At 53.5% G+C, this 22,679-nt stretch overlaps 1 protein-coding gene across 3 annotated transcripts in view; it reads right to left on the bottom strand.

Annotated features, from left to right (window-relative positions):
• NFATC2 (nuclear factor of activated T cells 2) overlaps nucleotides 1-11,780 on the bottom strand; it is a 120,358-nt gene extending 108,578 nt beyond the window's left edge. For 2 of the 3 annotated variants that reach the window (XM_040981304.1, XM_040981305.1), the window contains exon 1: nucleotides 11,522-11,780. In XM_040981304.1, coding sequence (XP_040837238.1) covers nucleotides 11,522-11,591 — 70 coding nt within the window. In that variant the 5' untranslated portion in view covers nucleotides 11,592-11,780. The remainder of the gene's footprint in view (nucleotides 1-11,521) is intronic. The other variant, XM_040981302.1, reaches the window with a different exon arrangement.
• Between the last annotated feature and the right edge of the window lie 10,899 nt (nucleotides 11,781-22,679).

Here is a 22,679-nt window from a genome sequence, read left to right as displayed (position 1 = left end):
CTGCAAGGCAGAGACGCTGTCAGCAACGCAGTGTCCGCCCTCCTTACTCTTAGGACCTTGGAAGCCAAGAGGCACAGTTAGGGTTTTTCATTCTGCGCTTAGACCACAGGTTTTAACCAGGCTGCACATTTGAATCACCTGGGAAGCTGTTAAAGCATTTAAATCCCCAGGACCCCAGCAGAAACCAATGTTAGCAGGAGGTTTAGGGGTGGACCTGAGGCCTCGGTTTCTTGTAACAGCTTGCCAGACACCTCCAATGTGCACGAAAGACAACCACGTGTTCAGCATCAAACTCCCCTGCAGGCCCCTGGGTCTGGCGTGGCACTCCCTGCAGAGTTTTAGGACACATTTTCTGGTTGTCAAAGCATCAGGAAATTCCTTTCTTAAGTTTCCCAACCATAAGCACAGCTTCACTGTGTTACCCAACACGCTCCCTAGGGAGCGGCTGATCGTGTGGGTGGAGGGAGCGAGTGGTGATCCAGTTGTGGGTAGTTATAGCCAAGTTATCTAGAAGGAGACGGATGCTCGTGAGTCCTTATAACAGGGACCCAAGGGCCCCACCTTGAATGTGCTCAGAAAAGGAAAAAAAATCCATGAAAAGCCTCCTGCACACATGCCCTTTCCCATCCTCCCCTCTGTCTACCGGAGACCAGCTGATTGCCTACCCAGCGTCACTCAGAGGACAGCGCCCCAGTGTGTTCCTTGGGGAAAGAACTGTAAGCTTCATCTCAGCAGAACTATCAGCACAGTTCCACCTTTCCTGGCAAGAAAGTGAATGACCCAGTCCTGGTCAGTCCGACAGTTTTATCTCTACTAGTCCATGGGAGCTACTAAGGCAGGCACTACGATGGCCTCATTTACAGATTAGTGTGTACAGTAGATGTGTAAACAGATGGACAGAGGAATGTGTGGATGGATGGATGGCGCCCTGGGCCCCAATAGGATATTAAGTAGAGGGTAAAACTGTTCTCAACCTCGAAATTACATATTCAGGGTAAACCTCAGCAAGGAGGATCCATTAAGAAAAATCTAAGGATGTCAGACACATAAAAAAAGCTTTCCCTATCAATCCATCCATCCATTATCCACCCACTCACCCACCCATCCATCCACCCACCCACACACCCATCCATCCACCCATCCATGCACCCATCCATCCATCCATCCATCCATCCATCCATCTGAGGTGAAGCTTACCAGCCATATGTACTTTTCCCCCCAAGCCCCTTAACAGAACAATAGGATGCTAATGAGTCTGATAGACCAGGTGCCACTAGCCTCAAGCCCATTTCCTGCAGGTGCTAAGCTTAACAAATGCTAATCAACTCCTTAGTCCACAACAGATTGGTACAGCTCCAGTCCTTGTGGCCTCTTGGGGAGTGAAATCAGTGGATGGAAGATCTTCTCTGTCTCTCCTTCTCTGTATATCTGACTTTCCAATAAAAATAAATATTTTTTAAAATCCTATTGAAAATCTAATAATAATATGAAATCATGAAGCGAGGACCACTTTACAATCAATTAAATGCTCCAAAAATGTCAGCCTTAGGAAGGATGGCTCAGGACGCTAGCTGCCCTAGTTGTCCCTGTCTCTGAACAGTGGGAAATCTTCTAACGCTTCTAGAATTTGAAGTCCACACCAGAGAATCCAGAGTCCTTTAGAAGGCAGGGATTCAGACCAGAGCAGTGGGTAGTGAGACTTCTTCCCTAAAGTTCACCTTGGAAGATGAGAATGTGCGACTGGTACTGTGTTCAGCAAGCTAACCTGCCACCCTGTGGTGTGAGCATCCCATATGGGATGCTGGTTCATGTCCTGGCCACTTCCTTCCTATCCAGCTCTCTGATTATGGCCTGGGAAAGCAGCAGCATATGGCCCAAGTCCCTGGGACCCTGCACCCAAATGGGAGGACCAGAAGAGGCAGTTGGCTCCCAGCTTTGGATCAGCTCAGCCTGGACCATTGCAGCCATTCAGAGAATGAACCAGAGGCTGGAAACCTCACTCTTTCTCCTCTCTGTAAATCTGCATTTCAAATAAAAATAAATTCTCTCGCTCGCTGGCTTTTTTTTTTTTTAAGAAAAAATAAAACAAAGATGGGAATGCAGGTTGAAGGATGCATATTTTCTGCCCCAAAATAAATCATCTGTGCTCTTAGCAGCAAGGGCCAGCTGGAGAATGCAGGACCTTTTCGCACCAAGAGGCTGCCCTAGGGCTGGGGTGAGATAGAGGCCTTGACAGTGCACTTGGGTCAGCCTCCTCGCTGCCCTGCAGCTGACCTCCCTGCAAAGGCCCAGGCCTTTCCTCTACCACAAAAGAGCAACAAGAACCCAATGCAGTCGCTGAGATTTTGAGACTCTTGCACACACGGGAGCTGTGTGTGATCCCGGTCCAGGAACATGCCACATGCCCACAAGTAGCAGCCCCAGTAGATAGCGAGAAACTGAGGCAGGCAGTTCCTGGAAGACTTCTCCCAGGGAGTTGATGTGTAAGCTGGGGCTGGAAGGCTGTGGAGAAGCTGGCCAGCGAACGGAGAGGACAGGAATGGACAGGTGGACAAGTGAGTGCCAAGGCCCTGAGCAATAGGAAGGGGGAAGTCATGGAGGACCTAGAAGAAGACTGGATTGGCAGGTGCACACGGAGCAGGAAGATTTGTCTATTTTCTCTACTAGAGTTGTCCAGTTTACAGCACAAGAATGCTGATTTTACATACACAAAAAAAGGCTTTTTCTATGACAAGTATATCCACATATTATCTAAGGTATGCTTCAACTCAAGATTTGTTTTGTTTGCATGAAACTTAACTGGGCATCATGTGGCCACCCTGCTGGATCCCCCAGCACCTGCTAGGCTCTCACTAAACTCTAAGTTAGCAATGAGTGAAAAACCAGGGCCAACAAAAGCTCCAGCCCAAGAGAGCCACCAGTAAGTAAAGTTGCATCTCAGGAGGTCCTTCGGCCCTGCCTGGCTTCCTGTGGAGACAGGCAGGCTTCACATGTGAAAGGAGTGGTGTTTTATACGCTTGTGGCCCAGCCTCTAGCCTGCTTAGAAAACCTGTAATCATTTTTTATAGCATCACCATTCCATCTGACTCCATGGCTTTAGGAAAATTCAGCCTCCCATTATTGTGCTTTTAATGAAAAGATGAGAGTTCTCTATAAAGGAAAATCTCTAGTATTCACAGGGGATCCATTTATGGGGTCATTACACCGAGACTGGCAGATCTGAATCCTGCTACCCCTTCCACGCTGACCTTCTCGAAGGTCAATGGCCCCTATAGGCATGAAAACCCGCATGCGCAGACGGGGCTGAGTAGTAATAGCCCAGAGCTGGGAGGTCCATGATCCAATCTCAGTACTTCCTCTGACTTACTGAAAGTTAAGGCACCTGCCATCGCTGTGCCTCCATTTCTCCATCCCTAGAATGGGGCCAGTTGGGGGGGGGGGGCAGTGAGTTAGGCAATCCCTGTTGCAGTAGTCCAGGAGCCTGTCATGCTAAAACATTTGCCCAAGTAACAACCAGGGCTTGGGTGAGACAGGTCACACCACAGATGAATTTGGGAGAACCTATTCTTGGAGGAGCCCTGCACTTGGCTTACCACTGCGCTGTTGCCATCCTTAAATTCCTAATAATTTCTGAACAGATTCTCATCTCCCCACCTACATCCTGATAACAATAAAACATGATCTCAAAAGGCAGGCACTGAACCATTCATCTGAAAAGCACGACCCCCTCTTCCCACCCTGCCCTGAGACCGATGTGCCCAGGGGCTCACGGCTGCTCCGATGCTGGTCTGCTATACTCATTCACAGACCAGAGCACTGGACTTCCGCAGGGCTGGTGCTGGGGGAGCCCCCCAACTCCAAAGTCAGCAAATAAACTACCTTGTCATGCAGTGTTCCAAAGAAGCAAAATGAACATAGAAATCCCCAGGGTGAACACCTAGGGCGTTACGGAGGCAGCAGCAGCTGGGGCTGCATGGGCAACTACCAGAGCCTGAACTGGAGTCTCATAGCCCTGTCATTATCAACATGTTTTATCTCTCTTTTTGTGGACTTATCTTGGATTGCTGTCATTCATGTTTATGTTTAAAACATTACATCAACATACAAGTCATCTTGTTGACAGGTTCTCAGCGCTTCCTTAACTTTCTTCCTGAAACGCCTCACTCCCCTCCGCCAGCTCCCACCTGTCTCCTGTGTCCCACATCTGTCCCACATCTGTGCGTCTCTCCTCTCTCCCGCTGTAGTCTGTGGAGAATCCAACACCATCTCCATTTCCTAAGCTTTGCAGTTGAGCCAGGATAAGGACAGGTGAGTTCACTTTGGAGACCGATGGGCTGCGTATCTACAGCTCCCACAAGCCCGGCCAACCTCAGAGGGTGTCCCTGCCTCCCACACAGCACCATGCAGCTATGTGGCGTGTGGCCAAGGCCACCAGCAGCCTTGGGTGTGGGTGACCTCCCACACTGGCACTGCCCAACCTCACCACACCTGTGATGTGTCCTGTGCCAGCAAGCACACGTCCCACATCCACCCCAGCCAGCCAAGCTCGTCCTGCCACCAGCTCTCCATAAACCCTCCAGATTCATTCCTTTGACAGACGGGCCCACCAAAAATCCCCAGGATTTGGTGGGAAATGGATTTTTTCCCTTCAGGAAGGACTCTTGGAAACCATCTGGCTGCAGAAAAGCAATAACTCAAATTTGCAACAACAAAATTCATGGTAGCTGTGGCGGCCAAAACACATCCATCATGCTGCGCACACAGCAGGCTGTAGCGCCACCTTGAAAGCCACAGATGCCATGCTGTTCCTCCTGACCCTGTCACACCAGTCCCAGGCCAGTAGTAAGGATACACCTGTCCAGGGACATTTTTGGTCCAAGATAGAACTTCGAGGAAAAAAATGGCTACAACTCCCAGTGAAAGCAGAGGGTGAAGAAGGAGTGACATGGGGACTATGGGGACTGAGAGGACACATGCCCCTAGTGGCTCGCGTGTGAATGGACTGAACACTCCACATTCAGGTCCCAGAGACTCCAAGACTCCTGCAGAACCCCAGGGTTCCAGGGAACACAGTTTGAGAACAGTGGACAGGGAGGCACTGCTCCTAATGCCCTCTCCTTGCCTGCTCCTAGACCCAGCTACCTCCCTCTCCTACCTGGCCCACCCCAGCAGCCTCTCTCCCTGGTTTTCCTCATTGCAAAGACAGTGGAAACATGTAGAAGGGCGAGTAAGACTGCATACTGTGTGACCAGAAGTGTCCCCATCCCCAGTGGATCCTCAGTGCCCTGAGAAAGAACTTGGCTGTTCTTCCAGGACGCTGCGCGCCCAACTCTGTGGTGTCCACTGCTGTCTCCTCAGCTACACTGGGTTCCTGCTGCTCACAGAATAGCCCCAACATCTCCTGAGCCGGCTGGATGGAAGGCTCTTTCCCCAGAGCTACTGGCAAATTCCTTCCCATTCAGGCAGTGACAAAAAGATGTCTCCATAGAGGAGAGGCCGCCCAGTCGGTCACCACACGGTTATGGATTGGGTTGTGCCTGTCGCTTCCAACAGAAATACAGACATGGCCTTTGTGTTCATGCAGTCAGTCAAGCACAGGTACAGAATCCACAGAAAAACACGAGCTCTTCTGAGGGCGTGCAGACTAGTAAAATTGCCATTATTTCCTGAATAATATGGTAAAACAACCATTTACCTGGCATTTATGTTGCATAATTGTACCAGGTACAAGCAATACCAAGTCAAGACAGACTCAACCCACCACATATACACCCGCCTGCGCCTACACACACAATGTACGTACACTCATTCACAGCCAAGGAGATCACAGATCATGCTAGATACTGTTCAGTTCATCACCCAGAAGGCAAGCCTCATGTCTGCCTTGTTCATGTCCTGGACACTGACCAGCATGCAACAGATGCTCTGAAAATATTGATTCCAGCAAATGGAATGGTCAAGAGGGCACTGTCTCTGGACAGGGCCTTCATGAAAGATGTGATAGCCCAGGAAGACTGATATAAGCATGGGCATGGGGAAGGCTGGAGAGCGTGGGAGCAGAGGAATGAGAAAAGCAGGCAAGGGCTGGCACAGACAGCAGCAAGGACTCCGGGGACGGAGGGACCCCAGTCGAGTCCCCACCCTTCTCTGGGATCAAAACCATAAGGCAGAGTGAGGACCCTGGAGGCAGCTCTCCTGGTGGTGCCTGGTAACAGTTAGAGCTCTGTCAGTGACAGTCACCATGGTGTTGTCTTGGGGGCTTCTGAGTCCAGTCCAGCAAGGAGGTACTGACATGAAAGTCACTGTCAAGGGGGCAGCAGAGAGAGCCCCGGGAGCAGGGCTCCCTCCATGCTGTGGTTTAACAAGCCAGGCCTCTCCCATGCACCAGCCATTCAGTTCCTCATTTCTTCACCTTCCACCTGTTTGACCAAAAGTGTTATTGAACGCCTATGAAGTGCCATGTGTTTTTCAGCTTCTTGTGGGGCACAAGGACAAATCACTGGGCCACAAGACGGAGGCCCAGGGACACCTGGGAGGCCCTGGGGTGGCCTGGACAGAAAGGCAGCTTCAAGTCTGGCCTGCCAGGTCAGATACAAAATACTCTCAGGGATTCTGAGAAAACATCACCAAACTCTTGGGAATTAGTTTGAGGGTCGACATTTTTAAAGGGAGTGACAGCAAATGTTACATCAATACATTGGACAATAATGATAGCAACTGCTTATTGAGTAAGACTGTCTATGAAAAGATTGAGAACTACCATGGATTGTCAACCATTTGCCACTCCCAACCCCCTCTGAGGACTTCCGCTGGGACCCTCCTCCACAATTCAGCAAATAACAGGCTGATGCCTGGCCTAGCGGGGGACTGTACTGGGATCCAGCTCTCCTACTGTTCTGATGGGTTTCTATCCAGTTGTTGTATTAATTATTATTAAATAAATAATAAAACCTTTATCCATGTGTAGTCTTTTTGTTGGGCCCGGTGGGGTAGCTAAGTGGCTAAAGTCCTCGCCTTGCAAGTACCATTCGAGCAGTCCTGCTTCTTATTCAGTTCCCTGCTTGTGGCCTGGGAAAGCAGTCAAGGACAGCCCAAAGCTTTGGGACCCTGCACCCACATGGGAGACCCAGAAGAGGCTCCTGGCTCTTAGCTTGGGATCGGCGCAGCTCTAGTTGTTTCAGCCTCTTGGGGAGTGAATCAGTGGATGGAAGATCTTCCTCTCTGTCTCTCCTCCTCTCTGTATAAGTGCCTTTCCAATAAAAATAAATATTGTTCTTAATACTTATTTTGTTTACTGGAAAGGCAGTTACTGGGGCAGGGGAGAGGAGGAGGAAAGAGAATTCTTCATCCATTCTTTGCTTCACTCTCCAGATGTCAGCAACAACTGGGGCTCAGTCAGGCTAAAGCCAGAAACCAGGAGCTTCTGTCTCTCCCTCGTGGGCGCAGGGGCCAGCCATGGGCCAGCTGTGGGCCAGCCTCTGCTGCTTTCCCAAGCACATCAGCAGGAAGCTGGATCATAAGTGGAGACACTGAGTTTTAAACCAGCACCCCACGCTGATTAAATTACCATGAGTGGGCCCGGTGGGGTTGTGCAGTGGTTAAGGTCCTTGCCTTGCAAGCCCGGGATCCCATATGGGCGCCGGTTCTAGTCCCAGCAGCCCCGCTTCCCATCCAGCTCTCTGCCTGTGGCCCTGGAAAGCAGTCGAGGATGGCCGAAAGCTTTGGGACTCTGCACCCACATGGGAGACCCAGAAGAGGCTCCTGGTTTCTGATTGGCTCAGCTCCAGCCCTTGCCACCGCCTGGGGAGTGAATCATCGGATGGAAGATCTTCCTCTCTGTCTCTCCTCTCTGTATATCCACCTTTCCAGTAAAAATAAAATAAATCTTAAAAAAAAATTACCATGAGTAACATTTCTGTCATAATTTTGGTCATGGGGAAACAAAGGTGGGGACAGTGAAATTTCCTGCAGCTAGCAAGGCAGGTGGCAGGGTCAGAATTCCAACTTCTGGCTCAGAGCTCAAGTTGCTGGCCTCCCAGTTAGAGACCCAGGGGACACCTGGCCCTGTCCCCCAGGCACCTAAAGAAAGCAAAATTTTAAATAAAGGTAGTGAGAGGGGCCTCACCCTAAGCTCTGGAAGAGGAGAGGCTTTGGGTGGGCGGAGGCTTGAGGGGGACCGCCATCCAGGCAGCCAGGGAAGGCCTGGGCCTCGACTCTGGGAACATGGAAAAGCACGTGGCCTCTGGGCATCCTCACTGCCCACCTGGGGCCTCTTTGTCCTCTGGGAAAGTGGAGTTTCTGCTGGCATCCCATATTAGAATTGCAAGTTCAAGTGCTAGCTGCTGCACTTTCCATCCAGCTCCCATCCCTGGGAAAACAGCAGAAGACAGCCCAAGTGCTTGGGCTCCTGCCTCCCACGCAGGAGACCAGAATGAAGTGGCTCCAGTCTATCCCAGATCTGGCTATTGTATCAGATCTCTCTGGTTCTTTTACTCTCTTGTGGTCTCACATGTTCTCTCTCCCATGTCTCTCAAATAAATCAATTCTTAGAAAATTCTCAGTGCAGTTACCTGCATAGCCACAGGTTCCAATTCCACACACTCAACCAACCTGGAGAGTTTTCGTGGGTCACCACTATCCCCTGAACAATGCAATATGATCCTCATTTGCATAGATTTGTGTATCATTTGCATTGTAAGGGAGAATGTGCAGGGCTCATTCCAGGCCTTCACAAAGGGGACTTGAGTGTCCGCTGCGTGGGTTAGGGGGCAGCCCTGTTCTGGAGCTGGGCAGCTTGGAGCCCAGCTGAGTCAGTGCTCAATGAGCGTGCGTCCTCACCCACAGCAGCCGAGCACTTGCTTGGCATCGACTGCCCAGCTACTAATTTGAGTGTGACTTCAGACAAGGCTGGGTCTGCCTCTCCCTCAACTGCCACACGACCCTGGCATTTAGCGTGGGTGCACCACATGCTAAGTACGGAGCTAAGGGTTTTTTTTTTTTTTGCGAGTGTGATTTCATATGCTGGAGACAGCCCTGTGAAATCAATGCTGTCATTATGCTTGTTGGCAAATGGGGAAATGAAGCTTCAGAAGCCATTATCTTCACCCAAACCACGGCAGCAGGAAGCTCCTGTAGTAAGTTCAAAAGTGCCCTGAGAGCTGGGGGCCCCTGCACCTCTCCGAAGAACTTTGGGAAATTCAGGCGAGCTCCAACAGTAGCTACTGTGTCGCATCTTCCAACTGTAGCAAGTGCACAGTTCACATCTCTTGGGCATCAACTCCAAAGACCTGGTCTGACTGTTGTACCAATAATGGCTCCATTTCCCAGATGGGACAACCGTGGCCCTGTGAGATTAAGTCACTTGCCCAGGATCACAGCATTGCAATGTGAACAAGCAGAAATTCAGATCCAGCCAGCAAGCACAGAGCTTGAGCCTGGCCCATTTGTTTATTTCTGAAATACTTTCCATCATCTCACTTCAGATAACACTGAACACACCTCTTTCTGATCTTTGCTTTTTCCCCAGGGCCTCGGCCCAGAGCTGGGCAGCAGGCTCGGTATTTTTTTTCCCATGTAAATATTTCTATTTTCTAGAGAATGACCGCACCCATGTGCATGTACACTGAGGTCTGTGTCTCGGCTCACCCTGGGGCTCGCGTGTGAAAGGAGCATTCAGCTTTCTCCCAAGAGACCCCCGTGCTGGAGGGAGGTGGGGGACACACAGGCCAAGCCTTCGGATCAGGCTACTTTAAACCAGCTGTTCCTAATGGCCAGAACTCCATCCACAGGCTCCATTGCTTTGTCATGCCACGTGTGTCTCCCAGGGTGCAAGCTGTTGCCCTGCTGCCCACATGCGCGCTCACCCACGCGCGCGCACGCACACACACACACACTGGCATCCACACACTCTCCATCCACACAAGCATACACAAAACATGCACACCCTTAACCTTCAGAGAAACAAGTTCAGAAATCTGGAAGCTGAGATTTCCCAGTACCCATAAAACGCGAGGCTTGTGTTAGCTCACAGGGCTAAACAGAAGCCCGCTTTGCTCTCGCGCACGCGGCGGCCGGCACCCCACCCACCACCCGGACTTCCAGCATCCAGTGTGTTGGACAGTAAAAGCTGATCTGCGTCCTTCACCCATGTGCCACTCATCTGAGACACCGTCGTTTTTCACAGATGATGCGACATTAGTCATGTTTTTTTCTTTTGGCCATATTGTGTCACAGGCTTGACAAGGAGCCGAGGACAGGATAAACTGGTACCAGTTAAAGGAGTCAAAGGACTGGCTTTCAAAAATGCAACCATCTTGCTTTCAAAAACGCAACTCAGTAAAAATATGTCATGAAGGTCCGCTGAGGCAAAAGTGAACCATTTACCTAACCCAAGGCACTTGGCTTTAGTCTGGCTTTCAAAAAGAAAAAGAAGAAGAAAAAAAAAAACCCTTGAGGTTTATTTACTGAAATTGTCATTTCTTTCCCCCCAGAACTTTAATCAGCCACGCAGAGCACAAAACCTACATTCAACTCAGATTTTATGACACGAGGCTAACTCCTCCTACACGAATTTATTTCACTTAACTCTTGCAGCCCTGCCCACTGGGCAGTGCCCCATCCCTCCTCCCCGCAGGATTGGCCTCCGAAAACTACAGGGTACTACCGAGTTTCCACTCTCACAGCCTGAGTCAGCACGGAGCAGCCGAACGAGCGCAGCTCCCTCCCCCCAACAATCCCAACCAAACAGGGTCTTCCCGGATCATATTCTTGCACGGTTAGCCCTCTGATATAAGATACATACAGGACGAGTCTGGGGCTAAATCCAAGAGGAAGGGGCCAGCCGGAGAAACACAGAATGGGGGGAGTTATCGGGTCACGAAACAAACTGACGGTACACTGCACTTTAAAGGAGTGCAGGAGACGCTCTCCATCAGCAGGCGCCGTGAGGAGCCCAGCCGGGAAGGGTTTAAATGTCCCGCAGCATCCTCCGCCAAGACAGTTGGAAAGCACGGCCTCCCTTACCGTATTTACTGGACAGCAAAAAGCCGAGCCTGTCTGCTTCAAAGTGTAAAAGTAGCTAAATAAGAACGACCATCATTAGGAAGGGTAAAATCATGCAAGCTGCCTGGCGTGTGCTGTCCCCAAGCCGAGCGCCGAAATGGTTAAGCAAGTCAGCGGTTGGTTAGTAGCAAGGATCCTCCCGGGGTCCCGTGGAGGAAAGTCCTCCCCAAGGCTCGCCAGGGAATCCCGCCTTGGACACGTCCCCGGCCCCCCGCGCACACTCGTCTCGCCGCGGCTTCCCGTCCGCTCCCTCCCCTGGCTGGCAGCAACTGGCCGCCGATCCTTCAACTGCTCTACCTGTGCGTCCCTGGGGTAGCGGAATCCAGGGGGTCCTGAGCGCCCACCCACCTACCCTCACTCCCGGGGCCGGAGCGGGAAGCGTCACCCAGGACAGGAGCCGGCGGAGCGGGCAGGGGTCGCGAGGGGTGGGGAAAGGCAGGAATGGCCGCGAGTCCGTTACCTTGGTCCACCGACCCCATGGTGCGGAGGGGATGGCACGACCCCAGTCTGAACGCAGCCTCTCTCTGCATCTGGAGGGGCCGGGGGCTCGGCGTGTGGGGCACGGGGGTCTGCGTGGGGAATGCAGCAGCCGCGGGGCGCCGTCTCGGCCGGGGCGCGCCCGCGGGAGCCTCCAGCGGCCCGGGGACTGCGCGCCTCCCGGCTCCCGGCACGGCAGAGTCGGCACGGCTCCGCGCTCCGGCTTACTCCAGAGGCAGCGCGACTTCCTTCCCTGCGCTCCGTGTTTATAGGCTTTCAATGCAGTAAAATAACGGGATTCCCTCACTGTTTCCTCCTGTTTACCCAGCGCCATGGAAACCGCTGGATCCCGTCCATCTCCAAAACTAAGGGCTTTCCTGCAACCTTCACACTCAGGAATCCATGACGTCGCCTCCTCCGCGGCCAGCCAGCTCCGTGGCTCCCTCGGCAGCCAGCACAAGTCCCTGATTGTTCACGAGAAAAGTCGGGGAGAGGGAGCTAGTCGGGCAATGCTGCCAAGAGGGGGTGGGGGCGCGCGGGTGTCGGGGCGGCCCTGCAGGCGCAAAGGGCGGCTGCGTGCAAGGAGGGGCCACACCATATCGCGTGGCCCCTCGTTTTAAAGGGTTACTAAGGACTTCAGGTTGCACCCCAAGTCCTTGGGTCACTCCCTCCCCCCACCTCGGACACCTGCCTCGCCAGCTCCTCTGGCTACCCAGTCTTGTGTGTTCAGGGATGTTGGACCAGGAGGAAAAGGAGGAGGAGGAAAGGAAAAGAAATAAATAACAGTGCCTGTGTCAACGCTCCAGCTTGGAGATATTTTTTTCTCAAAGGGTTTATTTTTAGATTCATTTAGGGAATCCAGGGTTTCCAGGGATGCTCGCAGTCTCCAGCAGTAATGAAATGGCCAAAACGACGCCGAAACCAGGCAACCCATGTGTTTACACACGCTCTGCATAAACAGGAAAATAAAGGAGGGATGTCATGAACTTGGGACCCCAGCAGAAGGTCTGTGGGATGGCACGCATGGGCACTGTGCATGGGCCCCAGCCAGGGGTCTTATGTGGGGAGGCAGAGGGAGAGGTGCAGCTGGCAAGCCGAGGGTCCCAGACTTCAACCTCTCCACCTGCGACCCCTGGGGGACCTTGCAAGTGTTCAGATGCAGCCTGCCCCCGGCTGCTGACTCACTGCCTGCCTGCACTCTCACACACACAGCCTTGCACGGGAGTACTGATGGACAGCTGGCTCCAGCCATGAGCCCACACTCCTCTCCATGCCTCTGCCCACAGTGGTACCACAAAGACGCCCTCTGACCCACTCCCATCCCCATCCCCGCTAGGGGACTCTCTTCTGCACCTGACAGCTCAAGTTCCACTGTCCCTTCCAGAGGGCAGCTGTTATCTGAACACCTGCCAAGCAATTCCAAGTGAGGGAGTCTCCTGGCCTCTTTGCAACAACCCTGTCAGCAAGAGATGCTCTGTGCAAGCTTTCCCTAAGGGACACTGAGGCATAGAGAGGGCAGATGGCTAGCTTGCTGCACATCTCCAGGTCTCTTTAGGCACCTTGAAGCAGCAGTAGGGCCACCAACCATCCTGGGTCTGGGATCAAGAGAGTTTCCTAGGATGCCAGGCTGTCATTTTTAGGGCCAAAGAAGTCCCAGGTAAATCGGAAGAGGTTGTTGGGCACCCTGGGCACTCAGGAAGCACAAGTTCCTTTGGCAGACATCCAGATGCCCAGAAAACCGAACAACCACTGTATTCTAAAGGCAGCTCCCATGCTAATACTGTGACTGGCATTCCCCAACTCCCACCTGCTAGGCATCAGGCTTGGAGCTTAGGCCATCTCTAAATTCCTGCCCACAAGCTCCCCCTCCACCACTCTCCTGCAGGTAATACAAGGGAAGCGGGGAGAGTTTTGTGCTGCACTGGGAAACATGGCAGCAGCTGGCCACATGTGGCTCTGACAAAGCAAAAGCAATCAGCAATTAAAACAAAGGTCAATGACAGCTCTCCAGCCACACATGCCTCATCTCAAGTGCTCCCAGGCCCCATGTGACAGGTGGCTCCTGAATGTGGACACTGTCATGACTCTAGAAAGTTCTGGCAGGTAGCAATGGGCTGGGCAACCCAAGAGGTCTCAAAACTCATTGGTTCTTGGCTCAGCCATGTCCACATGGAGCTGTGTAAAACGAGTGGCTGTTAAGGTTCACAGAGGGCATTTCACCAAAGGACTAAGAGCAGCAAGGCATGAACAAATGCTAAAATGAGACATTGAAAAAGTGCCCTCCCATGGTGGAACAGTGAGGAGGGATGAAGCCCAGGAGTCAGCCTCTTTAGCTCTGCTGCTCACATCTAGGCCACGTAGAGGAAGCTCTTTGCAAGATCAGATTCCCCCACATTCCTCTGGGTTGGGTGCTGTGAGTCCCATTTACAGATGAGCAGACTGCCATGGTGGGAGGATTGGGGGAAGGTGGGGGGAATCCCAATACATACAGAACAATGTCTCATAATACAATGTAATCAATAAAGGAAAAAAAAAAAAAAACAGATGAGCAGACTGAGGCTCTGTGAGTGGGTACTCACATGGCCGGCCCAGAGCCCAACTCCACTCTGGCAACCAGGGCTGTGTTTTTAGCACCACCGCCCCTGCCTTCCAGAGGCCTCCTGAGCTGAGGTCTTGGAGGCCAGCGCCAGCCAGGAAGCCTGCTTGCTGGGCCCTCTTCTGGCGGGCTCATTATCGGGCTAATTTTAGACTCAGTCCCACCCAACCCCAGGGCCTCTGAGGCGAGGCCCCCACTTGCAGGTGCCCAGTGGTGCTGCTGTTGCTGCTGCGTGGGGGACTCCTTCTGGAACTCAGTGGAATCAGCATTGGCCACAGTTTTATGGAAGCCTCTCTTTGTTAAGCGATTTTCCCTTTTAAAGCACATTAATACTACCAGGGCTGGAACCCAGGCCGTCGCAGCTGAGTCACCTAATTCACCCTCCTGGGCTGCAGCTCTTTTAGTTTAGCTGCTCTTGGGTTCCTCAGACAACTTCTTTCCTCTCCCAGTGCCAGAGCAAGAAATATTTTGTCCTTTTGAACCGAACCACCCACTGTTTTTCGCTTCTCTGGAGCACTCCTGCCCACTCCCCCTTTTAAGGGATGCTCCAAGGGGGGTGGGTGGGGAGCTTCCGCCCACTAAATTATCCACGAAAACTCCCCAAAATAGAGTCCCTCCGCTGGGATGGGAACACGCCAGGCTGGGAGGAAAAAGCAGAAGAGAGCTGAATCAAAGCAAACAGAAGGCAGCCAGGTGGCCATGGCCGGAGTGCTCCAAGAGGCGGCCGACATCTGGCCTGGAGGAGGTCCTGAATCACCGGGGAAACCTTTTATTACATTCCCTGTGCCGTGACAGCCTCGTAAATAGGAAAGGCAGGTATTTTTGCTGAGACGCTACCTACTGCTGCTGCCCCAAACAACTAATTCAACAGCAGGCAGGATTACAAGGACTTGAGTCCAAGAGGTGACACCTCCCTGTCCACCTCGCTGCCTGGAGAGCCCACGCGTCACCTCTGCACCTATGGGTCACCTTGACCATCAACCCCAATCTGGCTGAGATGCACAGGGCAGATGGGAGTGGGACTGTGTCCCCATACCTGTCTCCAGTACAGAAAGTAGAACCTGCCCGAGTCTCCACAGGATGCACCGACCTGCCCCAGGAGAGCAAAGGCATTGAGCACCTGCTGTGTGCGGTGCACTCATTCATTAAATGCTCCCAACACTCTCTTCTAAAGACCAAGGCGGGCAACACAGGGAGCTTGTGGGGCTGAGCCCGGGCTGCACAGCCAGTAAGCAGCAAAGGTGGAGCTGGGTCCAGTCACGTGACTCTAGTGCCCACAACTCTGCCCACCAAGCTACGCTGTCAAGTGGTTTCTCCAACACCTGGCAAACATTTATTCATTCCTTGGGCTTCTGCATAAGCCTCGCTCCCTGGCTATGTGGTGAAGCTAGGGTCGGCGGCCCAAGGAAAGGACGGGCTTCCCTTCCAAGGCAATGACTGCCTTGGATGCGGTGATATCTGGAGGGATAGAGGGGTATTTGAGTGGAAGCCTCTGACCTCTGGGCTCCCTTTGCCACAACCCAGGACTTGTGATACTCCATCCATGGCCACAGCTTACCAACGTCCCAGCCCTGACAGTTTCATTAAGGAATCTCTAACTCCATGCCTCCCCATATCACTGCCTTGCCAGGGCCATCTGGATGCGCCCCGCCCCCAGGTGACCCCATAGGCTGCTCGCTGCCCTTCCTGTTGACCTGCCCAGTGGCTTCCCCAAGGTCTGTGTGCTCCTGCAAAGTGGACATGATTTGTGCTACCTGATGAACTCTGAAGGGATATCTGTTCAGCTTAGGCCCTTGCACTGGATGACAGCTGCCCTCTGGATAAAACACAAATCCCATGTCCCACCCTCGCCCCCAGCCTTGCCACTGACCCCTGCCTCAGACCCAAGCTCCCTAACTTCCCCTCATCTTGGGGTCTACCCAAGTCTCCTGTCTACACTTGAGCCATTCTCCCGGCCTCCTGGCCTTGCCCTGAACAACCTATCCTCAAAGGTCTCTGCCTTGCCATCTGTGAAGCGGGGCCACACTGACTTCTTAGGAAGATCTGAGGATCTGGTACCCTGGTGTTGGATGCAGCTCTGGCCTTGGGAACTGCCATGGCCTACGGATGCTCTGCAAGCACTAGGGCCAGCCAGATGGATACTCAGGAGGTTGTCTGCCCTTTTCACACAGCAGACAAACCATCCTTTGCTGTGGCACGCATGGCCCCCACAGGTCCCACCACATAACCCTAAGAGACTGCAGCAAGGATGGTGTGTGGCTCGGCCCTGTGCTCCTGGATTCCTCATGTTGACGCAGGCCGAGGCTGTATCTCCGGTGGCCCTGCCAGCGGCCAGTCCTCAAAGTCCCTCAGACACCCGGGCTGTGGCCCAGTCCAAGAAAGACCTTACACCGCTCCCAGAAAGCTGCACCTGACCCAGAGCCTGTAAAATGACCCAAGCTTGCTCCTGCATGCCCCTAAGCTTGGAGGACACAACTGGAAAGGCGTACAACAGCCTCCCAAGACCTGACCCGCCCACCTGTCTCATCGTATCACCCCCAGGCCTGCCCCAGCTTCCTCACCAAGCCTCGGCCCAACACCTTCCATTCCCAGATCACCATGGCTGGCCTTTGTATTTGTCTTAACTTTTCTGTCTTTACCTGTGAGCCGAAAAGCTCCTTTCTGTCCCTTCATTGCACGGATGCCCACAGTGACAGCTCTGAAGAGCTGGAAACTGGGAACAAAATTCAGGTCCCCTGTGTGTGTGGCGGGAACCCTAGCACCTGAACAATTTCCTCTGCTGCCCAAGATGTGTACCTGCAGGCAGTGGGAAGCAAGACTGGCACAGGGCTTCAGACCCAGGCACATATGGAAGTGTAGCATCCTAACGGTGAGGCTGGACACCAGCCCCTGGAACTCTCACCCTGGCCTTCCTCCCCTGCTGGGAAACCCCCTCCCCGCATTCCATGTGGCATCCAGCGAGCAAGCCAGCACTTGCACACATCAGTGGTGCCCAGCGCCTTCCCTTGTGTAGGCTTCGGCACCCCTGGTGCCCGCCTCAACCACCCCAGCTTGGCAAGGGTGGGGCCCGTGTTTGAGTCGCTGTTGGTCCCCAGCATCTGTACACTGCGCCTGGCCTGTGACTGGACCTCAAAAATGCTTGTTGAGTGAATAACTGAATGGGATGTGGCCTCGGTGGTTTGCTTGGTTGCTTGCTTCTGACTCATCTCTCCGCCAGTCTAGGAAGACAGAGGCCTGTCTGTCTGACTTGGGGCTTGGCACCCTGTCTGTAACTGGAGGCCACCAGGCCAGGGACCTCCCCCCACTCTGGTCCATTGAGCAATGCTACGGCAGACATGTCCAGTCACCCACACCAGCCCACTCTGGGCCTCACATGTCTCCAGCAGGAAGGTGATGATCAGCCTCATGTTACAGAGAAGGAAACCGAGGCACCGAGCCTCCAAGATCACCAAATGGCAAATAGCAGAAGCGGACTCAGACAGCAGCAATCTCATCCCGGAGCCATACTCCTGGGTCCCGTCAGTGCTTGTTGAGTGACTAATGGACGGCAGGCAAGCATGGCCACCTGCTCAGCTGGCTAGGGAGGCCTCTGCTAGGTCATGTGGCTGGGGGGCCAAGGGGCGAGAGCTGGCAGAGGGGGCCACCTTCTCCAACTCTGAGCCACCGGTTAGATCTTCTCATCTGGCAAGAACGTCCCATTCTGCCGCTTAGGCTTTGGCAGTGGCTCAGTGTGAGGGGTCCCTAACCCGACTGCCTGCAGAAGACATTGTCTTCCTTTTAATAGCCTCTCTCCCCGGGGCCCTCGCCCGAGGCTCTGGTTGCCTGTTCCCAAAATAACCCGCGGCAACACTTTTTCCAGCTCTGAACTGCTGAATCTCACTACCTCCCTCCCAATCAGCCCCTGGCTGCCACCGAGCGCCTCCCAGGGTCCCCCCAGGCTGGAATGTAACCCAACAGGGAGGTTACCGAGCCACTGGGAGGAAGCCCCATGTGTCCTGCCAGCACTGGGGCTGCTGACAGCAAGTTTCCCTGGCAGGCAGGCCGGGAGGAGCTGTGCAGAGGCCCGGCGGATCGGATGTTCCTAGAAGCCTCTTTTTGCTTCTGACACTCCTGCAGCAGACTCCGCTCCCACTGTATGTCTTTGGGCAGAAGACAGAGGGACAAGGGAGGGGAGGTATCACCTTGGCTTGCTTTTGTCCAAGGAGAGGACTGAGGTGTCAATCACTGGCATTTCCCCCCACCTTTTTTGTTTGTTTGTTTTAAAGTCAAAAGGGCTAACATGCGCCTTTGCTTATGGGTACAACAAACACCACTGCCTACCTAGAATGTTCTGGGCACTGGGGATGCAGCGGTGAGCACAAAAGTTGAAGATGCCACTTGGAAAGAGCTGTCAGTCCAGCTGGGGAGGCTGAGGGTCAGTGTCCACATATGGATGATGCTGGTGGGGGTGACACCAGAAAGCCATGGCACTGAGAACAAGGGGAAGGGGGGAGCTGTAACCGCAGGGGTGGCAGAAGGCTTCACTACAAAGGGTACCCTTAGCAGAACGCAGCGTCCCGAGGCCTGGGGAAACTCCTGGCACGCAGAAAGAATAACAGGTGCAAAGGCCCCAGGGAAAGGGTCCTGCAGGCAGTGAGTTGCTGTCCTTGGAAATGCTCATTGCTTTAAGCACTTGACAGGTTTTCCTGGTAACGGGCTGTGAACTTGGCACTGGGGATGCAGTGAGAAAATGAGCAACCATGCTGTCTTTAAGAGAGCCACAGGGAGGACAGGAGGGATCTCAGGGGAGTCTCCAAGAGCAGCAACACTGCAAGGGAGTCGGTACAAGCAGTTCCTGGAACGCATCCTCGCGGCACCTTGTTCTAGCAACTTATCTAGTCTTCACATCGTCTTTGAAAGCAACTGAAATATTTTCCCTTCCTATGGATGACAAAAGAGGCTGGGAGGCTTACTATGGCCACGGGATGGAGGAGGCTGGGATCCTTTGGGGACATAGTCTCCAACTTCCTTGGACGGCAGGAGCTCAGGCAGCCACCTTGGGCCATGAGGGGGAAAGAGTTCAGAGAGATGGGAGCTGCCAGACAGAAGGAGCGCACATCCCCACCAATCCTGGAGTCTCCACAGCAACCCAGACCGTCCTCCCAAATTCTTTCCTCGGAGAAAAATAAATAACTCACCCAAGCTGCTGCTACTTGGAGGTCTTCAGTACGACAGCTGAAACGGGAGCCATCAGGCATGGAGACCTTAAGCAACAAGGTCAGAAATGGACTTTAGGAAGATGGTCTTGGCTGGGGTTCAGGGTGAGGCTTCCGGGCCAGCTGACCTGGATTCATATTCCCACTCTGCCTGCCCATCACTTAGTGACTTCTCTAGGCCTCCATTTTCTCTTCTGCAATATGGGGGCACCATTGCCCCAGGGAGCCGTGGTGGTTATGACATGAGTGATCATGAGCCAGGGTGCATGGACCCTGTGGTGCAGACCATGAGCAGCTGCCCTCTCCTGCACCTTTCGATCTTGATGCCAAGCTGGGAGGCACAGGCCCCCACCAATTCCCGGTGGCTTCCTCCCAAGGTGCTGTGTCCCGCATAAAGGTGTGGCTGGGTCCAAGCGTGTTGTAGAAAAACGCCTCCCCAGCATGTCCAGCTCAGGAGACTGGGCTGCACGGAAACGGAGTGGGTGCCCTACCAGAAGCTGCGGGTCACATTGTGCCCGCTGGGCGTCCTGGCAGATCAGAAGCCCAAGGGTTTCCTGAGGATGTGCGCTGGATCCTCCTGCGGCTCCTCTGTGCTTGTCAAAATATTTCTCTGTGGAGCTATCCTTGTTTTTCCATTAATAAAAGTATTTTCGGGCTCCCAGCAACAATGAGTGAGTGTTACAAAAGAGACAAGGCCTTCCAAAGTAAACACAGTGTGTCCCCGGGCCTGGCCGCCGGCAGAGTGGGGGAGCCTGGCCGCCGGCAGAGTGGGAGAGCCGTGCCTCCTAGGCCAGGGATCCCAGTGTCCTGAGCCAAGTGCCAGCGCAGGAGGCAGCCCAGGAGCTGCTGGTCCTGCACAAGGTCCCTGTTCTTCAGGTGCACTTGGCTTGCAGGTGCCAGGTACACCCCCCCCCCGCCTATGTCCAATGAGTCTGTCTGCTGGTCAGGCCCTGTGAGGCCTTGCTCTGGGCCCAGCACCACACAGGCAGAAGAGACACAGTCTCCACCCTGGGGGAGCCCAGGCCTGGGCTGGAGCAGGTGTAAGCACAGATACACCTGTACCTGCTGGGTAGATGGGTAGTGGGAGAGGCCACGTGGCAGCCCTGAGACCCAGGTCTCCCATAGAACTTCAGCACTCACAAGCCACATGACCACCAATGTCCAATGGGGACTCCGGTGTCAGGAACACGAGTGGGGAGAAGTATGCACAATGCAAGAGCAGAAGTGGCAGCAAAGCCCACATCACGGCTGTTGAAGAAGTTAGTGTGTGGAGGCCAGGGTGCACACGGCAGCCAATGCTGCTGCCTGAGCTGGCGTTCTGGCTCGCTCCTGACTCCTCCTTCCTGCTGATGCACGCCCTGGGAGGAGCCAGCAAGGATGGCTCAGATCTCTGCAGCCCACCTGGCTGGCCCTCGCGGCTCCTGGCTTCTGCCTGGCCCAGCTCTGCCTATCACAGGAATTTGGGGAGTGAAACAGCACACGGAAGAGCTCTTCCCTTCTGCCTGTCTCCCTCGCTTTCCATTTGCATTGCAAGTGAATGAAGAGAAATAAACACGAAGAAGTCAATATTTGTTGGAAGAATGAATGACTGCAGGCTTGCTTGAGTCACAACAGGGATAAGAGGGCTGCTTAAAACCTGCACGTGTAGTTCAAGGGCATGACAAGAGCCAAAGAGACATCCCAGTGGGAACAGAAGGCCCCTGACTCACTTTCCCAGCCACAGGCATGCTCGCCTGTGTGCAGGCTGTGGAATGGTCCACATGAACGTGCATGGCAGCAGCCAGCGCCAGGTGCCTTGGCAAGAAGGCAATGGCACTGCCAGCCGCTGGGTCCCGATCGGAACGAGGTCAAAACTGACTGACCTCTGTGTCATGGTTTTATGGGAATTATAAGATTTAAAACACCAGCTCCCGGGCCAGCATTATAGTGGCATGGCAGGTTAAGCTGCTGCCTGTGACACTGGCATCCATATGGGTGCAGGTTTGGGTCCCAGCTGCTCTACCTCCAATCCTGCTCCCTGCTAATGGCCCAAAGCAGCAGCAGAGAATGACCCAAGCACTCACGTGGGAAACGGAAATGGAGCTGCTGGCTTCAGCCTGGCCCAACACAGTCTAATGAGGTCATATGAGCAGTGAACCAGCAGATGGAAGATCTCTACCTCTGCCTTTCAAATACGTAAAATACTACCAATAAAAAAGTAAATCTTTAAAAAATAAACAAACATGGGCCCGGCACGGTGGCGTAATGGTTAAGGTCCTTGCCTTGCACGCCCGGGATCCCATATGGGCGCCGGTTCTAATCCCAGCAGCCCCGCTTCCCTTCCAGCTCCCTGCTTGTGGCTTGGGAAAGCAGCTGAGGACAGCCCAAAGCCTTGGGACTCTGTACCCATGTGGGAGACCTGGAAAAGGTTTCGGGCTCCTGGTTTCAGATCAGCGCAGCTCAGGATGTTGTGGCCACTTGGGGAGTGAATCAACGAACAGAAGATCTTGTCTGTCTCTTCTCCTGTCTATATATTTGACTTTCCAATAAAAATGAAACATAAATAAATAGGTAAAACAGCTTCCCGACTAGACAATTGCCATCTCTGCAATTTCTGCCTATTTTATGATTAAAATGGTACTGGAATACAGCCAAGCATATCCGCTTGCAAGTTGCCCAGGGCTGCTGACACATCCAGTGGCACAATGACGGCTGACTGGAGAGGCAGGGCCTGCAAAGCTGGGCCATGCTGTGCCTGGCCCTCTGTGGACGAGGGCTGCTGGCCCTGGTGCCAGAGGAAAACCGGACACTGATGGCTCCCACACGCATGTGCACCTGTGTGTGTTCAGGGCCAACTCATGCCAACGCCTCCACCCTGGACAAACAGGTTCACAGTGCCCTGTTCCCCAGGGGCACGGGGTTGGGGGCAGGGCGGCAATGGCTGCCCTCAGCAGGCCTGTGTGGGAAGCCTTAAGTCCTCCCACAGCGGCCGGTTCAGAGGGGGCACAAGAGGCACCCAGGGATCCCGCTTTGTCTGACGTGGAAACAGAGAGGAGAGCAACGTGAAGCAGTAAGAGCAGAGCCAGGAGGCTCAGATCAAAACCAAACTCCAGCCCCACTGGGGGAACCTGACCTCCACACAGGTCGGCCTTCTACTTGGATCACTTTAACACTTTGCACTTTACATCACAGAACTAAAGGGACTAAAGGGAATATCAGAAGAGCAATAAATAACACTTTGAGTGTAACATAACAGCACCCCAACCCCTCAGTCCCAGCCAGTCCATGTCAGGCTCCTTTGGGCCACAATGTCCTCTGTTTGCAAAGACACACCCTGTGTAAGGAATGGGGACCACGCCTCTCTGGGGGAA

Source organism: Ochotona curzoniae, unplaced genomic scaffold, assembly GCF_017591425.1.
Source record: "Ochotona curzoniae isolate NIBS_2020 unplaced genomic scaffold, NIBS_Ocur_1.0 contig_3520, whole genome shotgun sequence".
In the NCBI taxonomy this organism is placed as follows: Eukaryota; Metazoa; Chordata; class Mammalia; order Lagomorpha; family Ochotonidae; genus Ochotona; species Ochotona curzoniae.
The sequence above is the reverse complement of the archived record's forward strand: the minus strand, read 5'-3'. Positions and strand labels throughout refer to the sequence as shown.